The 17,682-nt window shown below is 35.3% G+C and overlaps 1 protein-coding gene across 2 annotated transcripts in view; it reads left to right on the top strand.

The window, feature by feature from the left end:
* OXA1L (OXA1L mitochondrial inner membrane protein) overlaps positions 1 to 17,682 on the top strand; it is a 634,732-nt gene that overhangs the window by 277,087 nt on the left and 339,963 nt on the right. For both annotated transcript variants that reach the window (XM_044058379.1, XM_044058378.1), the window contains one exon: positions 13,158 to 13,262. In XM_044058379.1, the coding sequence (XP_043914314.1) occupies positions 13,158 to 13,262 (105 nt within the window). The remainder of the gene's footprint in view (positions 1 to 13,157; positions 13,263 to 17,682) is intronic.

Genomic DNA, 17,682 nt, shown 5'->3' with positions numbered 1-17,682 from the left:
TTCATATATGTCCCTATTTAGCTTATTCCACTTACGTTGTATGATTTCTTCACATTTCAAATCTATATTGCTTCTAATTTTAAAATATTTCTCTTTTTCTTCTTTAATACTAAAAATCATATCACTTTTAATACATAAATCAATTTCCATAATGTCCCTATCTAAAAGTGTCAATTTTCTTTCATTTTCATCAATAATATGTTGCACAACTTCCAATCCACATCTGTTAAATGTTTTCAATAAATTTTCATAAAAAACAGTCCCCATTTGCACATTATTGGGGTATTTACAATGATCCTTTTGGGACTATTTCTTTCTTGATACATTCTTTTAAGTAAGCGTTCTCTATAATACATGTTCTATATTGTAACATTAGCTTATATAATTTGTCCAGTTTAGTGCTATAAGTTAATGTGTCGGCAACACTTTTCTAAATGTTATCAGAACTTTGAAAGTTAAAGTTTTTCTGTAACCACTCATTAGTGGTTAAAACATTGTTAACAGTACCTGGTATAGTTTTAGGTCTGGCTCCTAAATCCTTATGTGACGTTCCTCTCAAACTGGAACTATTAATTCCTTCCCCAAAAATGTTCGGATATTTGAGGGATCAAATTCTGAAGTTAGTGAATTTCCTGGGTCGCCGGCTTCCTCGCTCTTGCCAGTAAGCTCCCGTTTCCTTTTATTTTGCTGCTGGATAAACCCTTCAGTCCCTTTTCCTTTCTCCTCGCTTCTCATTTGTAAAACACTCGAACAAATTGGCGTAAGTAGATTCACCAGTTCAGTGAGCTGACCTATTAACTTCCTGGTCAAACCAAGCTCTTCCTGCCCGTCAGAACTCATGATACAAAAACGGCAGGGTGCTACTCGATGTTCTCTGAGCATTCACTCAATATAAACCAATAATCCAAGTGGTGTAAAAGCTTAAACAGCCAAACAGACCAAACAGACCAAAACCACGAAATTTGCTGCAAAGTAGGCTACGTGCTCAAGAAACTCCAAAGTAGCAAATGGATGATTCCACTTTTTATTAGAACAAAATCACAGAATAAACGCTCTTCAAATCAATAACATCAATATGCGTTTTCGTCTCAACTAAGTGAGACTTCATCAGATGTACGGAAGTTGTGCAAAGAAAAACATTTAAATACCCTATTGCCCTTCCAATTAAGGAAAGGTACCAATAATATTTATTCTCAACTTTTTAAAAACATACTCATGAATATTCATGAGTGTTACGTCCATTATTCAGAAACACCTCTGTATACATTAAACTCCTTTCTAAATACGGACATCCAAATAGGAACACTCAAGATGTTCATTAAAAACATGAGAAATGTAAGCGTAGGTTGAATTCAATACATACATTTGTGTCTAATTAAATATTAAAATATTAAAAAACACTTCGAAATAAGTAGTTTTTACAGGGTGCCCTGAAAGCTAATATTTGCATATTTTTAACCATAATTAATCACTTAGGGTATAACATATAGAATATTTTATTGGTTTTTTATTTTATGATGTATATATATGTATATTTATAAATATATAATATATTTATATTTTTATATTCATATATTTAAGTATTAGTAATTATGATTAAATTTTGCGCATTCAAGTTTGCACATTTAGATAGACCATCCACACATATTTTTGATGCGTTTTTAATCATTTGTTTTTATTCATGTGTTTTTATTTATGTGTTTTGATTCATGTACATGTATTGAATTCTACTTCCACTTACATATATAATAATTTTTTAAGCTTTTAGAGTAGCGGGTTTTGTATGAAGGTTGAACATAAATAATATAGCTACATGGACGTCCGTCTTTGAACGGAGTTCAATTCTTCACAGCAAATTTTGCACATTTAGATAGATTATGTAGTTTACATTTTTTAAAAAATGTGTTTCAACATTTCGAAGTGTTTTTTAATATTTTAATATTTAATTAGACACAAATGTATGTATTGAATTCAACCTACGCTTACATTTCTCATGTTTTTAATGAACATCTTGAGTGTTCCTATTTGGATGTCCGTATTTAGAAAGGAGTTTAATGTATACGGAGGTGTTTCTGAATAATGGACGTAACACTCATGAATATTCATGAGTATGTAAAGCTGATTGGTTTTTTTAAAAAGTTGAGAATAAATATTATTGGTACCTTTCCTTAATTGGAAGGGCAATAGGGTATTTAAATGTTTTTCTTTGCACAACTTCCGTACATCTGATGAAGTCTCACTTAGTTGAAAACGCATATTGATGTTATTGATTTGAAGAGCGTTTATTCTGTGATTTTGTTCTAATAAAAAGTGGAATCATCCATTTGCTACTTTGGAGTTTCTTGAGCACGTAGCCTACTTTGCAGCAAATTTCGTGGTTTTGGTCTGTTTGGTCTGTTTGGCTGTTTAGGCTTTTACACCATTTGGATTATTGGTTTATATTGAGTGAGTGCTCAGAGAACATCGAGTAGCACCCTGCCATTTTTGTATCATGAGTTCTGACGGGCAGGAAGAGCTTGGTTTGACCAGGAAGTTAATAGGTCAGCTCACTGAACTGGTGAATCTACTAATTTGTTGAGTGTTTTACAAATGAGAAGCGAGGAGAAAGGAAAAGGGACGAAGGGTTTATCCAGCAGCAAAATAAAGGAACGGGGAAATTCACTAACTTCAGAATTTGATCCTCGCAACCGAACATTTTTGGGGAAGGAATTAATAGTTCCAGTTTGAGAGGAACGTCACATAAGGATTAAGGAGCCAGACCTAAAACTATACCAGGTACTGTTAACAATGTTTTAACCACTAATGAGTGGTTACAGAAAACTTTAACTTTCAAAGTTCTGATAACGAGGAAAAGTGTTGCCGACGGGACACTTATAGCACTAAACTGGACAAATTATATAAGCTAATGTTACAATATAGAACATGTATTATAGAACGCTTACTTAAAAGAATGTATCAAGAAAGAAATAGTCCCAAAAGGATCATGATTTGTAAATACCCCAATAATGTGCAAATGGGGACTGTTTTTTATGAAAATTTATTGAAAACATTTAACAGATGTGGATTGGAAGTTGTGCAACATATTATTGATGAAAATGAAAGAAAATTGACACTTTTAGATAGGGACATTATAGAAATTGATTTATGTATTAAAAGTGATATGATTTTTAGTATTAAGGAAGAAAAGAGAAATATTTTAAAATTAGAACCAATATAGATTTGAAATGTGAAGAAATCATACAACGTAAGTGGAATAAGCTAAATAGGGACATATATGAATATGCAAATGACATAAGTTATCCGAAACCTGCAAAGACACACTATATAGGCAATAGGAATTACAATAATAATTACAATAATAATAATATTTATAGGGGGAAACATAGAAGGAATGAGGGTAGGACCTATAACAAGGACAAAATGGAGGAACAAATATATGATATTGAATTTCCACCAAATGAAAATCATGAAATATTCTCTGAAGAAGGGGATGATAGGAGAAATTTTTCGACATATGGGGGAAAAGGGGGGAGATTCAATTATTAGACATCACCCATCATGAATTGAAGTAGGTCAGGTATAGATCCTATAACGGAGACACATTATGTTATAGACATTAGCATTATTGAATGATGTCATGGATACAGGTGTTGAGGACGATTCAAATTCTGGAAATGACAAGTACAACTATAATAATGAGGTAGGGGAAAATAATATTATCAGAGAACTATATATAATTTTAGTAATTACATTCTTGATAAGCATCATTTTAGTCTATTTAGTAAAGGACTAAAATACATTCCATCGAAAAAAGGAGATGCGGCTAACACTATTATAGACATGAAACTTTTTTTAAGGAAAATTAATTTAACCATTTTAGCCTCTAGAGTAGGATTTGCTAATCAAAAAGAAAATATAGCGAATAAAGAAAGTAGCGAATTGAATAAAAACTCAACATACAACCCCTCTATTACCACAAATTAAGAATTTGGAGATGAAAATGGAAAATGAAATAAGGAAGAAAAGTGATAAGAAAGGGAATTACTATTACCACAATTTAACAAGGGAAGAAAACAAATTACTTAAAGAAATTGCTGATGATAAAACAGTAAGAATTATGAAACCTGACAAAGGGGGTGGGTTAGTAATTATGGATAAAATCTTATATGAGGCAAAAATGAATACTATTTTAAATAATGAAGAGATTTATTGTGTAGCCTCAAAGCAGGAGGTTGAGATGGCACAAAAAAATAGATATATTAATTGATGATTTGCACTTAGAGAAAGTTATTGATATTAAAACTGTTAACTATTTGAAGGTGAAAAACCAAGGGTAGCAACTATTTTAATACATAAAACCAGGATCCTTTAAGACCAATCGTGTCAGCGTCTGGAGCAATGACAGTCCTTTAGCTAACGTTGACACAAAAGCAAAACACATATGGGTTTAAAAGTGTTATTCTGAAGGACTCCTGGGATTTTTAAGAGAAATAACCCCGATATATTTAGGGAAGAAATTATTTTATAACTATAGATATAGTTGATTTGTTCTCATGTATTCCACACAATGAAGGGATGAAACTATTTGAAGAAAGTATATTTTAGATAATAACATGACTCAAGAGGAAAAATAGCTACTGTCAGTTTTATGGATGTAATTTTGAAAAACAACTACCTAATTTTTAATGGGGAATACTTTAAACAAAATCTGAGTTTCAATGGGAGCAGCCTCTGCTCCCACATATAAAATCTAGTACTCTCCAGATGGGAAGAGAAATACATAATAAATTCCAAATATAAAGATAAATGGATATTATACCATAGATATTTGGATGACATGGTTATGTTCTGGGTAGGAAACTATAATGACTTTTTGAATATGAATTATTTAAACACTACTACTAGTTTCTTGAAATTTACCTATACAATAAACAAAGAAATGTTAAATTATCTAGATGTAGAGATATACAATAAAGGTAATCTCGAAACTAAAGTCTACAGAAAACCCTATGTAAACTTTTTACACTTTGACACAACAAGAAAAATATTATTAAAGGGCAATTTGTGAGGGGTGTAGGATGAGTAGGCAAGAAGATTTCCATGATGAGTGTGAAAGACTAGAAAATATGTTTTGGAAAAGGTACCCCCACAGAATTTATAAGAAATATAAGGAATGAAGTAGTGTGAAGAAGGAAGATTTCAACCCATCAAAGGTATAGCCATTAACACCACAAGTGTCCCAGAAAATGAGGGAACTTCTAATTTGGAAAGTTTGAATGAGGAAGGTAGAAATTACCAAAGGAGATTTATATTATAAATACCCATAATAAGAATATGAGAGAAATACTTAATAGAGAATGGAAAACTTTTTGACATATACTGACATTGAGGAAGTTAAAATGATAACACCTAAAATTGTTTATAAAATCAATATTAGGAACATATTAGAAAGAACAGGAAACCTATGAGAACAAATATTGGGGTAACAGTTGGAACTTTTAAGTGGTAGATGCATTGCATATTCAACAAAAGTGAAATTTATTTAGAGAGTAGAAATAAATTAATAAAAAGTTCTAGTTACTACAATTGTGAAGCCCAAAGAGTGGTATACCTGGCGACCTGCCAAAAGTGTCAATCCTATTATATTGGAAAGACAGAGAGGCCACTAAAAAAGAGGGTCTATGAGCACATATCAAAAGAGAAAGAGAAAACAAACGCACTGTATAAACATACTAAAAACTGTTTAGGTGCAACTTTTTTGTTCTTTGTATTAGAACAAATTCAAATTGACCCTAGAGGAGGGCCATGGGAAGACATACTAGAAAGTAGAGAATTATGGTGGCAGGTGCATTTGGATGCTAGTAGAAGTCCAGGACTAAATGACTATATATCAATAGGAGCTATATTGAGATTAAAATCAAACAAAATATAAATATCATTAGCACTATTTGGACTTGACACTAGAGGGTGGTATTTTATATATTCTATATATTTCATATATTATAAATTTCACACATTTTATTTTATATTTATTTTATATATATTTTAAATACCTTCCCCCTTGTGTCTCTCTTGTTTTTCTTCTTTGAGAAGTTTCACATGAATTTGTATCTATTTATGTAGAATTTAATAAATCAAATAAGTAGTTTTTACAGGGTGCCCTGAAAGCTAATATTTGCATATTTTTAACCATAATTAATCACTTAGGGTATAACATATAGAATATTTTATTGGTTTTTTATTTTATGATGTATATATATGTATATTTATAAATATATAATATATTTATATTTTTATATTCATATATTTAAGTATTAGTAATTATGATTAAATTTTGCACATTCAAGTTTGCACATTTAGATAGACCATCTACACATATTTTTGATGCGTTTTTAATCATTTGTTTTTATTCATGTGTTTTTATTTATGTGTTTTGATTCATGTACATGTATTGAATTCTACTTCCACTTACATATATAATAATTTTTTAAGCTTTTAGAGTAGCGGGTTTTGTATGAAGGTTGAACATAAATAATATAGCTACATGGACGTCCGTCTTTGAACGGAGTTCAATTCTTCACAGCAAATTTTGCACATTTAGATAGATTATGTAGTTTACATTTTTTAAAAAATGTGTTTCAACATTTCGAAGTGTTTTTTAATATTTTAATGTTTAATTAGACACAAATGTATGTATTGAATTCAACCTACATTTCTCATGTTTTAATGAACATCTTGAGTGTTCCTATTTGGATGTCCGTATTTAGAAAGGAGTTTAATGTATACGGAGGTGTTTCTGAATAATGGACGTAACACTCATGAATATTCATGAGTATGTAAAGCTGATTGGTTTTTTTAAAAAGTTGAGAATAAATATTATTGGTGCCTTTCCTTAATTGGAAGGGCAATAGGGTATTTAAATGTTTTTCTTTGCACAACTTCCGTACATCTGATGAAGTCTCACTTAGTTGAGACGAAAACGCATATTGATGTTATTGATTTGAAGAGCGTTTATTCTGTGATTTTGTTCTAATAAAAAGTGGAATCATCCATTTGCTACTTTGGAGTTTCTTGAGCACGTAGCCTACTTTGCAGCAAATTTCGTGGTTTTGGTCTGTTTGGTCTGTTTGGCTGTTTAGGCTTTTACACCACTTGGATAATTTGAGCAATTTACCGCATATTTGCATAATAGCAGTTCTTTCTTAAGGTCTGAATCCCAAGTTTCAAGCTCAAGGACTGATTTCTTGAATTAGACACTGCAGCAGGGTTAAGCACAAAAATGTCCCAGGTTAAAATACTTTTATTGAAGCGCTTTTCGTCTGCTGAGGAAGTTTGCACATTTTAGCAGAAGAAAAGTGCTTCAATAAAAGTATTTTAACCTGGGACATTTTTGTGCTTAACCCTGCTGCAGTGTCTAAATCTTTGGTTGGTGTTTCAAGTTTTAACAGTTTGTCAACCGATTTCTTGAATGTTAGGTTAGAGAAGACAACTTGAATAAGATACTGACCAGTAGGTATAGGATATTGTTATAGAAATCATTTATTACATCGTCAGTCTACATCCACCCCCAATATATAGGAACATCATATGTGGTCAGGCACTACGGTTATCTAGGTTACATAATAGAGATGAGATGTTTGAGGGAGAAGTCCGTGTTCTACGACAGGAATTGCTGGATAGGGGATATTCCACCCGCAAATTGAATAGAGAGTTGTAGGATATTAATGCTGCTAGAAGTGGGAGAGGTAAACCTTGTTTTTCAGAGAAGTCATTTTTCAGATGGAGGCAGTGGTCATGCTGGAACTCCACCTGGTTTTAGTGTGGCAGGAGTGCCTATTAATATAATGTATTCCAGTAATGTTAGTTCAATATGTAGCATTATTGAGAAGATCTGGCACATCCTTACTACAGATTATTCCATCAGTGGTGTGATTGGTTCTAAACCATCCTTTAGATTTAGAAATAAGAAGACACTTAAACGGATGTTATGCTATGAGAAAATAAATCCAATGCACAATATGGAATTTGGCACATTCCCATGGGGCAATTATAATTTTTGTTTGTTTTTGGATAGTGACAGTAGTTTTATAAACCCTACCACTAATGAGATATTTTTCAGGGTAGTAGCCAGCTACCATACTAACCATTTAGTTTATCTGGCTCAGTGTCAGCTATGTAAACAATTCTGTGTTTTAAGGATAGGATTAGGGAACATGTTCGCGATATTAAACAGGAGAATGCTTTGAATTCCCTTGCCAAACATGCCGTGGATAAGGGTGCTGACCATTGCTTTAAGTTTAAGGTGATTGAGATTATTACACTGAGAGGTTAGGAGATGTCAGGAATATTACAGAGAACAGGGAATTATATTAGCTACTGAATTTACAAGCAGACAGGTGCCAAGGTCTGAATGGTAAGGTCTCTTTAAGACCCAATCTGAAACAGAGGAGACCTTTGTGTTTTAAATAATGTTCTTAATTAATTAATTATCTGAAGTTTTATTGGTTAGAAGAATATATTTATTGTGTTTGCACTTTGCTGTTTTTATGGTCTGAAGAAGTGCTTACCATGTTTTATTTGTATGTTTTATTGTGCTTTTTTAAACTTCTCTGTCATTACAGCATTATTCCTTTTTTTTTGCACTTGAGTTATATTGAAGACAATAAGGACTGTTGGACTGTATATACTCCTTATCTTTCTCTGGCATGTGGATGCTGTCCATTGACCAGAGGATGCATGCCTTTCCTTGCATGGATACTTGAGATTTTTAAGAGTCACATGAGAGGAGACAGAATGGAACTGACAGAGTATTTTACTGTCTACAGAAGGCCATCTCAAAACTCATTTGGATTCTCATATTTTTACTGAACTGATATTTGATATATAAATGCAGAGTGTTTTAAAATTATGTCCATTTTTGAAGTGGAATGTTGAAACCATGAAGCTATTGCAAAAGTTAGATGTGGGGAGGGGGGAGTCAGAATATTTTGTAGAAGCCATCAAGAGGTGCTTCTGCTCCTGATGTTTAATCAGCTTCTCCCGCTGACTGTCATATAGTTTCTTTTAGGTCTAGATTTATTTGTTTATGTAAATGCATGCCTGAATAAATTTTTTAAGGAGAAAATACGTTAATATCCGTCAGCATTGCCTTCTGCAAATTTACAACAAAGTTGGAGCTTTTCCCTCTGAGAAATATTCTAATTGAATACATATTTTGGACTCCCATTCTATTAAAACATTTCTAGGGAGGCTAAGATGACATCCCGAGTGGTTTTCTATTTTTTGCTGTAGAATGGATTGATGCATTTTAGTTGACTTTCTGATTTTACTGTTACACCTTTAGTGTTAAATTAATGCATTGTATTTCATTTCCTGTATAGGATTAATTAAACATTTTTATTTGTAGCCTTTTTAACTGTTATCTCTAGCTATGACTACAGTATTGGTAGTGACTAAAAGCATCTTGAAGGGTTTACCTGATGTGTTTATGTACCAAGTTGTATACATCACTGTCATACATGTAAATGTGTATGCATTGTATGTTTTATACCTTGGTTGTGGAGGTTTTCTTTCTAGGCATCCACTGAAGGTGGGAGTAATCAAAGTATACATATGTTAATAACATAAATACCTGCAATCTTTTGACCAGTCCAATGATTATGGACTGCTTTGCCTGCTGTTTTGTATACTGCATTGATAGACCATTTATTATTGCTGCCCAAAGCAGTTTGTTTGGCCCTTGGATAACAGACTGGCATTAGTTTACACCAGAAATATGCATAGGGCTTCTCCCGTATGTTTCTCTTGTTTTATTTTTTTAGCTTTTGATAAAGTATACTGAGCCATGACTTTTTCATATGTGTCAGAGTTAGCACAATAGGAGTTTCATTGTTTTTAATACCTTTTTGTCATCATAATTAACTCATTACAGCCGAGTGGGCCTCAAGGCATTTCTTAAGTTAACTCCAACTGATGCTTCTAGACATCAAATATTAATTGTTTATATTTGTATTAGTGATTCCAAAACTGTGCTACATACCAAGGCATCATAATATTTTATCCTGAAGCATACCTTACGGCAAACGCAATTGTGTTGGTATTTGACCTCTGTCAGTGAGTATTTGTTAGAACTGTTAAGTGATAACTTCACTTTTTAAAGGCTCAAGCCATGCCCACTGGGAGTTAAAGGTACACACTGAAAAGAACTGTACTGAAGAGAATGTGCTAATAGCCAGGCTTGGCTGGGAGGATGTCTGTAGGGCGAAATTGAAGTGTATTAACCCACCAGATGCGCAGTAGCAAGCTCCGTCCAAACCCCGCCTGCGACCATTTTGACTGCACCACCCATGGTTTGATTGAAAGATGCCACCAAAACACTAGGTAATATAGACCTACAAACAGATTAGCAAAATTATAAAGACATTACAGAAAACATTGTACGTATATACGTATAACAGTAATTATATGCTTATTGCAAAATACTTGTGTTCTGACTCATTTGGGGGTCTTAAAAAGTTCATGTTCCTCGAAATTCCTCAAAGTTCCACATTGAAAGAGAATGTCACACATTCAGTGTTAGGAATTATTTTAAGTGAAATCCATGGTAAATTGAAATTAATCATATTAATTCATTAAATGATCTTCTTTACAAGTAAAACCAGCATATTTTAACCATCCACATTATGAAGGCAAGTGTTCATCGTTTTGGCAATGGAAGGTTGAGAGCTGTGGCTCTTTCATTCTACTTTTACCAATGTTTTTATTAGTGGAACTGCGGCGTTCGTGTTAGTGGCTCTTTCATTCTACCGTTGCTTGAATGTTTTCATTAGTGGAACTGCATTGTTTATGTCAATGGCCTTTCATTGTACTGTTACTTGAATGTTTTTTTTAGTGGAATCGCAGTGCTTATGTCAGTAGCTCTTTCATTCTACTGTTGCCTAAATGCTTTTACTAGTGGAACTAGGGTTTCTGCCAGTGTCTCTCTCATTCTGCTGTTGCCTGAATGTTTGGTTATTGGAACCGCAGTGTTCATGTCAGTGGCTTTTTCATTTCATTGCTACTCGAATGTTTTATTAGTGGAATGGCAATATTTATGTCCGTGGACTACGATGGAAAATAATATAAAAATAAGTATGTCCTACGGTAGACATTTGGAAAGAAAAAAACTATATACCTAATAATATGGGTGGCACTTTCAGCTAATTAGTATTATGCCATCCCATTGTGATATAGGGTGGTAGTAAGAAACTGTATTTCCTGATTTGCAAGAATTGTCACAATGGTTGCTAACCCTTAAATTCCCCCAATGCACCTGTATTTTCTTGTAGGGTTGGAAGTATTTTGAATGTGTCTGTCTGAGTCTGTCACACATTCAGGGTTAGGAATATTTTAGTAAAACCAGCATATTTTAACCATCCTATGACCTTTCTAGTTGAAGTTGTTAGTAAGCCATTAGTATGTGTTCCACATTATGAAGGCGAGTGTTCCTCGTTTTGGCGATGGAAGGGTGACAGCTATGGCTCTTTCATTCTACTTTTACCAATGTTTTTATTAGTGGAACCGTGGCGTTCATGTCAGTGGCTCTTTCATTCTACTGTTGCTTGAATGTTTTCATTAGTGGAACTGCATTGTTTATGTCAATGGCCTTTCATTCTACTGTTACTTGAATGTTTTTATGGCATCGCAGTGCTTATGTCAGTAGCTCTTTCATTCTTCTGTTACCTAAAAGCTTTTATTAGTTTAACCGCAGCGTTTCTGTCAGTGTTTCTTTCATTCTACTGTTGCCTAAATGCTTTTACTAGTGGAATGGAATGGAATGGAATGGAATGGCAATATTTATGTCCATGGCTCTTGGACTACGACGGAAAATAATATAAAAATAAGTATGTCCTACGGTAGACATTTGGAAAGAAAAAACTGTGTGTGTTGGGGGAATATCCCATTGTGATATAGGGTGGTAGTAAGAAACTGTATTTCCTGGTTTGCAAGAATTGTTACAAGGGTTGCCAACCCTTAAATGCCCCCAATGTACCTATATTTTCCTGTAGGGTTGGAAGTATTTTGATTGCGTTAATAATTGTAGAGGAGGGGGGACAGCTCCACCCTCCCACATGTCAATCACGACAGGCATGCCCATTCCTGCGTGGACTCGGTGGTGGGTTAATACACTTCAATTTCGCCGTCTGTAGTATGTCTAGGGAGTTGATTAGTTTTTCTTTCAAGAGATGAAATGTTAGTAAGAGCAGTGAATTGTAAGAGGTGCAATCATATTTTAGAAATAGTATGTACTGGTTTAAAAGATGTGGAGCAGTTAAAAAGCCACAAAATTGATCAAATAAAATCACTCTTTTAGGAACACATTTATAATGCCATTAATCAGTTATTCTATGTCAAGTCAAAAACGTACCTGGGAGACGATCCCAGTTCTTAACTTTTGAATCTCCCCTTCCACTCACTTAACACTTAAAACAGCACTGATTTTTCCATGTAAACACACTTATGGATTTTTATAGCTAATGCTGGACAAAGGCTTCAGTACAAATTTTAGAACTTAACATAAGCAGAGCTGATGACTGTGAGATTGTAAAAAGTATTAAATTGGTGAGGACGTCATACAGTAGATAAACTGCAAATGCCCAGTAAGTTAAAAAACAGAGCAAATGCATAATTGCAGAGACTGTGATAACATGGTCATTCAAAGAAGTGTAGTTAAGAGGATGTGCACTACAAAATCAGAAATGTTTCCACATTGAAGGCCATCTTATGGTTGTAGTATTCCATGACATTCCTGTCTTTTACAGGTAGACCCTATGGTGCACTAGTGTGTGTGATGGGCTTGTTCATTTTCTGGTGAGAAAAGCATGGTGCTCTGCATTTACAGACACAAACGTATTTCTTGTAACACTAGGAATGAAGCCCATACTTCCTGCTTGTTTGGTCTGAATGTACACACTTATATCAGCAGCATTATTTAATGTAAGTTTACCTTAGACTCTAAGGCTTAGAGTTACTTGTTCTGACTAGATTATGTTAAGTGTAACAGTTCTAAGTATTATTTTCAGTGATGATGCCAGATCTGGCCTTAGATTTGCTTAGTATTGCTGGATTGTGACTGCATACAGATTCTGAGCTCTTTTCCTCTTTTTTGTCTTTTACAGTTGGGTGCTGAGTCAGGAGTGAATAATCCCAACCTCCAAACTATGAAGACTGTGTTCCGAATAATGCCACTGATTATTCTACCTCTTACCATCAACTTCCCCACTGTAAGTAATTGCATGAATTCTGTGCAGCAAAATCGAGTAACAAAGTTTCAGACTAATAAACCAAGTAAAAGCCAGCAAAGGTACAAAAAAGAACTATAAACTCCAAACAAGTACCCTTGACAGAAAAATACACCAGTCAATGTGCCTTTATGTGCTTTGATTAAACCTTGGAAGCTGCTTGTGTGAATTAAACTTGGATTTTTGCATCAAGGAACAATTGACTGCTCTATTTTCCTGTCAAGGGTACTTGTTTGGAGTTTGTTTCAGACTAAAATACTAGCTGGCAATTTAATCTAGCACTTGTTAGCACCTGCCAGCAAGTTGGTAAATGAAGTGTTGGTTCTTAGCTGCCAGCAGGCCAGAAAGCAGCTGCCTGCGGCTCAGATGACAAAAAACTGAAAGCAAAAAAATGTTTATACCTCAACAAGTAAAACAGCTTTTTGACTTACTTGTTCAGCTAATTTTCTCATGTTTAACTTATTAGAAGTGGCACTTAATAACTTATATTCAGTACTCCAATTAAATTAAATTGAAAAATGTGCTTTATGTAGTCCATCTTTCAAATACTATAGGCTTAAATGATACAAGACAGACCACACGACTAGCGCTGTAAGAATGAAGCAGCAAACAGAGCGATTGGTACTGTAGGTTTAAATAAATTAAAAGTGCAGGTCATGTTTTATTGTTGAGCCAGGTGACCCAGTGCTGGTTGGTTGCCTGTCCATTGACTTAAGCTGTCTATACCTAGAATTTCTTGGTAAGAGAAGTAAAAACTTCTAAGATTTTAGCATACTGATGTCTCACCTGTTTGTAGTATTGGATGTAGCTGTTGAAAAGAGTGTGTTTGCAATATTGCATAATATACCATCAGCTATTAGTTGCTGTAACAAGCAAGGAATGTTGGATTTTAAATTTGAATTTTCTTGTTTCATTTTTTTTATGCCCAAAGGAGATAGCTAGTAGTAAAATTAACCTTCTTGTCCATTGTTGTCTTTATTAAATGTTAAGGACTTAATTTTTCCCATAACCTAAGAGTTCATTGTTAATTCATGTCAGCAATGTCTGTGCATCACTAAAATGGATTTGTGACTTTCATGAGAAAGGTTTTTATTTGGAATTCTCAATCACATTTGACAATGTATATTGTAAAACAGTGATATGTAAATTACAAAACCTCTTTCTAGAGTATGATGATTATCAACCTGTTCACAAGGACTCTCTCTAGAAGATATTTCAGAGCAAAAATCTGTTGTCACAGTTTGCAGACATGGATGAAAGCTGAATGCAGGATTTGTAGGTCTTTCCCCTTCATGCCTCCAGTTGGTAAGAGGTTTTCTGTCCATATCCCCTGTCACTGTAAACTCATTATAACTCATTGTGCCTCAGCGTAAACCACAGCATTCATACTGATCTTTTATCTTTTTTGGTAAATTGTGCTGCCAAATATTTGATCTGTGCTTTATCTAATCATTACTGGTTAGAAGGTGGAAGAGTAAACAGTCTGGACTGTGTAGTATAGTCTAACATCATGGTTAGTAACCCAAGGAAAGTGAGTGTTGTTTCCACAGTGTTCCATTTTTGGTAAATTTTATTCTGAGAGTTATGTGATTTGCAGTGTTTGTTGATAACATCTAAGTTGTACAAATAATTAGAAATAATGGGAGATATTTTTAGTGCAGGCTGCCACACATTTTATCAGTTAATGGCCACATAGCAGTTGATCAACCCAGTCCTCTGACCGCTAGATGTATTTTATTTTACAAATAGCAGAAGTTTAACACTTTTTGAGAGCAGTGATTCATTGTTAAATAGATTGCCGTAGCATAATCTTGGTGTGTATTTTTAAATATTTGTCATTAGTAAATAGCGTGACCTAGCATAATCACAGCTTGTGTTCTTCAAGTTTTTAGTTGGGTCTATATTAAATCATCGAACGCTTAGAAAAGCGAACGATGATTTATCGACCCCATGTAAGTGAAAGCTTGCAAACTCGAACGCTTAGAACAGCAAAAAAAAAAAAAAAAAAAAACTTCAAACATACAAAGTGGGGGGCTTTGCTCCCCACACACACCCCCTACTTAAATATACCAGCTCCGAGATCGTGCTACAGTGATGAAAATGGCAAAGTAATGGACACGGCCAAGCAATTTCTTTCCCAGGGAAAGAATTTGCTTATATGCCGCTTCATGATTTTGTCTTTTCAAGTTCGACCGAGACGCATTTGGTCATCTAATAGGAACCCTTTTTAGTTATAGTAATTTTTTTTTTATTTATTTTTTCATTTAGAAAGTGGGCAACTATAAGCCTACTTTCAGAGATGACTCAGGAGCACTTTCAGGTTAAGTGACATGGAATCACACAGTAGGTAAAGGAGGCTAGGAAATCAGACACCATACTGCAAGATGAAATTCGTTAGGAGCTCGTAACCCTACTTCTCTCTGTTAAATTGGCAGATCCATGTAAGGAGCTACTTAGGAGTAATGGCAAGTGTGTTAGGCATCTTAGTTTAAAAAATCCAGCGATAATACTACCATGAAGTATAAAACATTGGACAGGGCAATGCTTAAGTGTTTGATGTCATTATGGATGTCCTTCTTTTCATATGCTGATGTATTCATAACGTGAGGGAGTCTGCCTCTGGCTGACTCGTACGTCTGGCCATTTTACAAAAGTTAGCTGCTACTGTGAAGATATATATGTCGGCCCGCATCACTCAGCGTACATCCACCATAACCGGATGTTGGGTATAAAGCAGCTGTCAGCACGCACCTACCTCAGAACTTTTCTGCCGCCTGTGTGACTGCCAACTCCGGTCATCGCTTGCTTGGAGAAGTGACTTCATACTTGTCCATATTCAGATAAGTACCCTATAGAGGGTTTTGATTACCTTTTTGCTACTGTATTGTTAGTTAATGTCAGGTAGAAAGGGAAAGTGTCGGTGTGGAAGGCAGATTCCACATGAGGACTCGCACGAGCTCTGCCTATTCTGTCTTGGCAAAGACCACGACCACACCACTTGTAAAATGTCAGGCTTTTGTTCCCAAAACTCTTGGGAGCCATCTTGCCATGTTCAAATTGTATTTAGAGAATCAACGCTTGAAATGCTTAGCCAAAGACATGGACCTGATGTCGGCAACCTTGGAAGAGCCGCCCGCCAAAAAGGCCAAGAAACCTCAGCCTGATCCTCCGGGTGCACCCTCTATTCTGACCATACCTCTTCAGGCTGGTGAAGGCCCAGAGTCCAAGTCAAAATCCGCAGACCTTCTACTGATGGGTACCTGGGAGGAAGCCATCAAAGAAGCTGCTAGCATGTCCCAGAGGGAGTCACAGGAGTCTGACTTGGGCGCCGGGGGCGGGGGAGGACCAAAGCTTATTTCCAATTTTCTAAATCGTTGTCAGTGAAGATCTTATCTCTGACATTATCTGGCCCACCTTCCCTCCATTGCATTACAGACTTGTTTATGTCAGATGCTTCCAAAAAGAAGCAAAAATCAAAACATATTGCTCCTCCCCAACCATCCGTATCATCTGACCAGGCACCTGACTGACAGGCCTTTACTCAGGAACTACTTAATGCCTTCCTTACATTACGCCAGGCCTCTGCCCCTTCCCAGGCCCCTTCTGTCTCTACTCCTAAGGACAGACTATTAGCTGATATTTCCTCTGAAGAAGAGGATTCTTCAGGGGATGAATTGCTTACTTGCATATCCCAAACTGCCTCCCCTCTAGGGTATGCTTTTCCAGAGGAGGAGGAGTCAAATGGAACGGATTCCCCAGGGGAAGACATCACTTTTGGGGAAACAGTAGTGCAAATGAAGGACTTTTTTAAGTGGGACTGTAGTCAAGTTACTGAGACTCAAAAGAGTTATTATGACCTCTTACAAATGGAGTCCCCAAATCCATCTGCAGTTCCTGCTGTGCATCCTGCCTTTTTGGATGGATTCCTGGCTGCCTCCAAAATTCCAGATTGACACCTCCTGCACCAAAGCACCCAGACAGATTTTATAACGTCCCTGAAGATGCAAAATTCCTCTTCAAGGCCCGTTCTGTAGACCCATCCATGATTTCTGTGACTGCAGGTAAAACTTCAAAACTTCTCCCCACCACTTCCCTCCTTTACTCTGTTAAGGAAAGCAGAGTAATGGAAAGACTGGGAAAAAAGTATACACCTCTGCCACTTTAGCTGTGAGAGCCGTAAACTACCAAACTTGTATGGCCAAATATTCCTTGGCCCTTCTTACTGATGTTATTAAACAATTGGGTGACCTTCCCGATTCCCCTATTAAAGCTAAGGTCACTAGTCAGTTAACTTCTTGCAGTCAAGTAATAAGACACTCAATTAAGTGTAGTTATGATGCAGTGGAGGCTTCATCAAGGGCTGCGACCTCAGGTTCTGTCATCCGAAGATATTCCTGGCTTA

This window comes from Protopterus annectens, chromosome 16.part0 (genome assembly GCF_019279795.1).
Source record: "Protopterus annectens isolate FY-2018-M chromosome 16.part0, PAN1.0, whole genome shotgun sequence".
Classification (NCBI taxonomy): domain Eukaryota; kingdom Metazoa; phylum Chordata; order Ceratodontiformes; family Protopteridae; genus Protopterus; species Protopterus annectens.
The sequence above is the reverse complement of the archived record's forward strand: the minus strand, read 5'-3'. Positions and strand labels throughout refer to the sequence as shown.